We start from the raw sequence: 6,128 nt of genomic DNA, 5'->3' as shown, positions 1-6,128 counted from the left end.
GTTGTTTTTTTAAAAATTTATTTTTTTTTTTTTGCTGTTTTTTTAACCCGGCTTGTGGTGTGTTTTAAAATTCCCAAAAAAAAACACCCCCCCCCCCCCCCCCCCCCCCCCCCCCCCCCCCCCCCCCCTTTTTTTAAAAAAAAATTTCTCGCATTAACCGCAAGTAACCCCAACTAACCACCTTCGGGCTGTCCCGAAACCCCGGAGTAGCGATCCCCTGAGCGATTCACTCCCCCAGTTCCCGTCAAGCGTGTACGCGTCGGACACGCACGGGTACGCTCCGGGACCCCTCATGATGTTCCTCGTCGGCGCCCTGGGCAACTCCAGCTTCTTCCGTACGGCCGTGAACGCCAGCACAAGCACACCCGCGGAACAGACAGCCGCATACCTCCGCATCTGCAGCACCGGCCTGCCCCTGGAATCTTTGGAGTACAACGTCAATGTCCCTCTCACCACCTCCGAGCAGTGCCGCCGAGCCGTAGCCACCTCCTTCGAACCCCGCGACCCGAGCCTCATCCTTTCTGACGTCGTCTACACGTGGTTCGCCGCCCTCACCTACCCCACAAACGTCGAGATCTTGGGCGCGGGGATCTACGTCGCCCAAGAGCAGTACCTCACCACCGCGGCCGCTGCGGGATCGTTTGTCGGCAAGTCTGTCTACACCTCGCCGGGCGTGACCATCACGAAGCCCGTCGTTCCCCTCCCCGTCAAGGTCGCCGTGTCGGTGCTGCTGGGCATCCAGATCGTGGCGCTGCTGGCCTTGGCTGGGTACATCTACTCGACGAAGACGTTCGGAACCCGCGTGGATGCCGTGGCGGTCATGGTCTTCGGGCTCAGGGCTCGCTCCAAGCTGCGCGGCGCGGCTGGCGTATGCCGGTTGGGACGGGTGAGAGAGAGTGACCTCAAGAACTTGGAGAAGGTTGACGGGCTGGAAGTCTTTCGCGAGGCAGCGGGTGGGCCAACGGCTGCTGGTACTGGTGCTGGCCGAGACGTGGAGCTGGTTGAAGGGGGTGGGTTCCGGATGTCAGATGAGACCATGTTGTCCGAGGTTTACGATGTTGATGCTCGTGGCATTCGCAATTAGATGAGACTTGGTTTGGCTTCCTACATGGAAACAGCCAAGGATATGGTTGTGATACCCTTAACCAACTAATCTATCTCCCTGGCTAGCATGTTGATGACTAGAGGAGATCAGTCTGTAATATTATCATAATTACTAGCCATATTCCCCTTTTCCCTTAATTACATTGTAGCTTCTAGATTCCCCATATAGTCAGACCTTGTTCTTGGGAAGAGGTGTGATTGAGACAGGTGGCATTTCTCTACAGGTAAGCAGCATCTATGATGGACAAGGGGTTTTCCAAAATGTAAATAAGTAAGTTTATAAGGGAGCTTAATGATGTCTTCGCGATAGCCTCTTTGGTAAATCTAGCGTCTAGGATAGCTTACCAGTGGCTTGCCAATCCCTTCAAGTCTCTCTCACAAGTCTGCTCCTAGGACAAATGCCAATCCCACCCATCATGTTCCGGCACAGCTTTTGGGAAGCCACGTACCGCATGCCCCACCCCTACCAGACCATACGCCCCCGCTCTCACCCATGCTCCGACCTTCCGAAAGCTTCATTCAAGACCACGACCAGCTAGCGAGCGGTCGGCGCCACAGCTCCGTCAACAAGTCCGACTGGACAAAGGTGGTGGAGCAGGCCCGCACCAGTCGACCATCGCCATCCTCGTTGCCTGTCATCAAGCACAACTGGGTAGGTGCCACCAGGTCCTTCGTGTCAGGACCCTTCGTTGATGACATTGCCGCCGCCAGAAGCGACTCGGAGTCATCTGCCGAGGAGCTGCTCCCTTTGCATGGGTCCCGCTATCTGCGTCCTATGTAGGGGAACGGGCTTGGCCCTCTGAGCGTCCAGCTCCCTTATCCCACGCCGAGACGACAGCAGCTGCACACGACTTCATCTAAACGACCAACTACCACCACAACCAGAACCAATACGCTCTGCTATCAGTCTCGGGGCGATTTGATTGGGTTTTGTCCATCACATCCACCAAAAATGGCTCGGTACCCGACGCGGTGGGTGGCAATCCTAGAGAAAGACGAGAAAGAGGACGAAGAGGATGAGGGTGGTGGTCGAAGACTCTCGCGCTCGTCACAGACACCCCAAGGCGCACGTTCGGCTCCCTTTTGCAGTGGATGGTCTTCTACGCTGTGCAAGATCGCAGTCATGCTAGGCGTTGCCAGTCTTGCTTCCTTTGCACAACAACGTCTGCATTTCCTACCCCCAAACGTTGGCATCGTGACAGTTGCAACCTGCACCTTGCATCCTTTGCCAAGGCGGTGGTCAAGTCTGAGGACCTCGTGGCTAGCTGCATGGCTGTTTCCTGTCTAATATGGAGGAGCTATGCGGGCTGCGTGGTAAGGAGGAGAAGAAGAGATGGTTAGTGTTTGGGAACAGACCGTCGTATTACAGCAACAAGTATATGAGACAGTTGAGGTTAAGGATTATCTTGTTGTTATTAACGGCATTAGGAAGTACGTCTAGAACTTGGTGGCGGCATCAAGCAAGTGGGCCAAGGACGAATAGGAGGATTTGGCCGCTGCGAGCTTTAGCGGCGCTACAACTCTCTCCACTACTAAGCCGAAAGCCTAGAACCTCCACTACTAAGCCGAAAGCCTAGAACCTCCACTACTAAGTAGAACAGATCTTACTACTGGGTAGCCGCATGTATGTACCAACCTGTACGGCTCTAGGCCCCTCGCGGCCACTCGGCGTGCGTCTTCTAGTAGCTTATGACGCATCCTCCTGCTCCTCCTCTGCCTTTGCCTGCCTCCCTGCCGCTGCCTACGCCAAGCTTGCGGCCTATAGCCTTGAGCTTGTCCTTGACACCATTGACCTAGCCTAACGCTTAGTTCTTCAGGCACAGCGCTGCCTGCTTGAGGTCATGTCTAAGCTGCTGCCTAGTTGCTACTTGGCGAGAGGGGGTTGGGGTATGCTGTTGCAGCTGCTGGTGCTATGCTTCCTGTGTTCCTAGTCGAGGCAGAATTGCAACTCTATGGCCAACGTCTTGGTCGAGAGCCACTTGTCTAGGAGGATGGGATGACTGTGGGGCTGTAATTAGTTGCGCGGGGTGGGCGGGTAGCTGCTTGAGTAAGGCGCTAACCCCACAAACTTTTAGATCTTGGCGCCCGATAATGACCTCCTCTGACGCGGCCACTTATCCGGAAAACCTCAGCCGTTAGGCTAAGAATTTCAAACCTCGATCCCTCTCCCATCTTCGATTTCTCTCGCGACATGCCACCCCCTTTTCAACATACCTCCGTATTGACCCTTATTGCTGATAGGAATGTCCGAAGAAAACTTGGAAAGTGCTTTGGACAGTCCGGGGTCGAGGGCAGTCGCCAAGCTCGCGCGTAAGAGAGCTACAGATCGCCGTGCCCAGTGGGCTGCACGTCAACGACGACAGCAGTACATCGACTCACTACTTCGCCAAATCGATGTCTTATCCGGTCTTCCTCACGACCAAGTCCACGATTTCTTCCAGACAAACGAACGTTTGAGGGCTGAGAATGAGCAGCTGCGAAACAGAACTGGTGCCCTGCTTGACGACAGGCCCGAGAACGGTGACGGCGCTAGTAGCGCAACCAGCTCGCCGCTTCAGCTGCTGCACAATAAGAACCGTATGTAGGGGAACGACTGGCCAAGATTCCCACTGACAATTGTCAGATTCTAGCTCTCACGATCCTTCAATCCTTTATGAGCATTTCGACAGCGATACGGCAACGACAGTGCAACCTCCTTGCAGTCCACAACACCCACGACTTGAATTGTTTCAGTGCCTTCCTTATACCGTGCCACCAACTTGCCTACCCGACCGAATTCTTGCCAATTTTGTGCTCGAGATGAAGCGCAATGAAACATCTACTAAGCTATGCGCCACCTGTCCTGACATATGGTTGCTTTGCCAACCTCGACCACCTCAGCTGAGCAGATGTCCTTCGGTGGTGTTGATTGACATTATCAGCACATTTCCGGATATCATGTGTCTATCAGAACAGGTGGCCTCCTTCATCTTCATGTATAAACTACTACATGTGAGCATCTACAGCCTACAGGACGTGTAGTGTCTGCTGACGGTCTTCGAGTGGGAGTGTTATCCCACCCTCGAAAGCTACAACAGCATACCCGAGTGGCTTCGTCCGACCCCAATCCAACTCCGGCTTCCTCACCCTGCCTGGATGGACAGAATCCCATGGTAGGCACCCGCCGTGGCTCACAATGAACTGACTAATAATAAAATGGACTTAACAGGCCGGGCATGAGAGCCTATCTCATCAACCAGCAAGAGAGATTCAAATACGACGAGTTTTTAACCTTTTACACGGCGGCCGTGACAGTCTCTTGGCCATACCCTGAGACAGACATCCTTATCTCGTGTCATTCTGAATCCTGTTGCAGCCAGATCAGGATTAATCCCGTCTTCGAACACCATGTGATGAACCTCGATACATGGAGCTTGAAGGACTCATTCCTGAAACGCTTCCCCGTGTTCAAGGATACACTAGGCCATTGAACCTATTATACAGTACTGGAATCGCGAAGGGTCGTTTCAAACTTTGACTGGCGGTCAAAAACTGCACGAAAAAAGGTCGCGCCAGCCCTTGTCTGAGACTGGGGGCATTCCTAGAGCACCTCCAAACATGTCGTCCCTGAAAGACTCGTACACTCCTTCAACCTCTCTGAACCTTCCTCCAAACACGAGTATCGCTCTTCCATACATGTCGTGGGATAAAAGGTGTGCTGCAGCGATGGCGGGTTGAATGGGGTCCTGGTTCTCGAAGACGTATGGCTCCTCTTTCCCTGCATTGACCGGCTTCCCTGGGGTGTTCCTCTGCGCAAAAGAGTCCCCGAGATTTGTCACAACCGGGCCGGGTGCCACCGAATTCAAGCAGATTCCGAAGTTCTCATACAAGTCTAGGCTTGCAGCTCGCAAAATTCCTATCACTCCATGCTTCCATGCTGTCAGACTCGCTATTGAAAAGTCGAATGGGACCGCATACCTTTGACGAAACATATATCGGGATCCCAGGAGTCTCGTAACCGGACATGGAAGAAGTCATGACGATGTGTCCAGGCACTTTCAGTTTTCTGAACCAGTGGACTGCGAGCTTGACTGTATTCAGCACGCCTTTCAGACTGTGCAGCGTCGAAGCATTTGTCAGTAAGTCTGTCTCGCCATGATCGAGGCCTTGTGCATCGTACTTAACGTCGATGGCGGTATAGCTCATCCCCAACAGCTTTCCGTCCTTTCCAAAATGGTCTTCGAACAGATGCTCGAGCTCTCCAATGCCCGCATTGGCAAACACGTAATCCACTGCCCCAAACTTCTCGATGCAAGCGTCAAAACTCGCTACCATGGACGGCCATGAGGACACATCGGTGTGGACAAAAAGCACATTCGAAGGCAGCTGCTGTAGCACTTCGGGTTGTGGTTTCTTGTAATCAGCAATCACCACGCCTTTGGCCCCCTTTTGAGCAAACAGCTTCGCACAGGCAAGGCCGATGCCAGATCCGCCACCTATTCTTGTTAGCGAATGTTCATTTATTGGCAAGGCATTTTCACACCTGTGATGTAGACAACTTTGCCCGTAGCCAGAGGAACGTCATCGATTTTCAGGGGCAGAAGGGAACCGGTGTCGGACATTTTCGTCTTCTTGCTCTTGTCATAGAGCTTGTAGCAATAGGAGGAGGTAAGGTATCTCTCCTCGGCTGTTCGGTCGTCCTTGTTGCTGAACCACCCATCATATATATGTCTGTCCAGCTTGATAGCAGCTTATCGACACCGAGGGCCTGTTGGGTCTGCGGAGGTGAGGTGGTCAGGGGTCAAGAACCCCTCTTGATTCATGCTGAATCAGTGGTCCACACCTTCAAGCTCTCCCCGCAATTTGGCGCGAGCCCTCGGCATTCTAGCACCAGTTCTAGCAATGTGGGGCTACACGCTAGCAATGGTCGTGCCATAGAGCTATGTCAGTCAGTACTCTGTATCAGTGGCAGTCAGTATCCGACAGAGCCAACAGCTGCTCCCTCCTTGGGTTCTTAAATGAGAGATACCGTCGCGTGTAGAATT

The 6,128-nt window shown here is 53.2% G+C and overlaps 2 protein-coding genes across 2 annotated transcripts in view; one reads left to right on the top strand and one right to left on the bottom strand.

Moving 5' to 3' along the window:
• QBC33DRAFT_551112 (uncharacterized protein) overlaps positions 1 to 1,190 on the top strand; it is a 2,852-nt gene extending 1,662 nt beyond the window's left edge. Inside the window, exon 2 of the mRNA XM_060429137.1 lies at positions 211 to 1,190. Within this exon, the coding sequence (XP_060279005.1) occupies positions 211 to 1,084 (874 nt within the window). The 3' untranslated portion in view covers positions 1,085 to 1,190. The remainder of the gene's footprint in view (positions 1 to 210) is intronic.
• Positions 1,191 to 4,497: 3,307 nt separating this feature from the next.
• QBC33DRAFT_623370 (uncharacterized protein) lies at positions 4,498 to 5,705 on the bottom strand (the record flags this gene model as incomplete). The annotated part of the gene is made up of 3 exons (XM_060432885.1): positions 4,498 to 4,892; positions 5,062 to 5,579; positions 5,627 to 5,705. 3 exons carry the CDS (start codon positions 5,703 to 5,705, stop codon positions 4,629 to 4,631), a joined length of 861 nt encoding a protein of 286 aa, XP_060279004.1. The 3' UTR covers positions 4,498 to 4,628.
• Between the last annotated feature and the right edge of the window lie 423 nt (positions 5,706 to 6,128).

The sequence above is a fragment of the Phialemonium atrogriseum genome (assembly GCF_030411735.1).
Source record: "Phialemonium atrogriseum strain 8032-3 unplaced genomic scaffold QBC33scaffold_37, whole genome shotgun sequence".
NCBI lineage: Eukaryota > Fungi > Ascomycota > Sordariomycetes > Cephalothecales > Cephalothecaceae > Phialemonium > Phialemonium atrogriseum.
The sequence above is the reverse complement of the archived record's forward strand: the minus strand, read 5'-3'. Positions and strand labels throughout refer to the sequence as shown.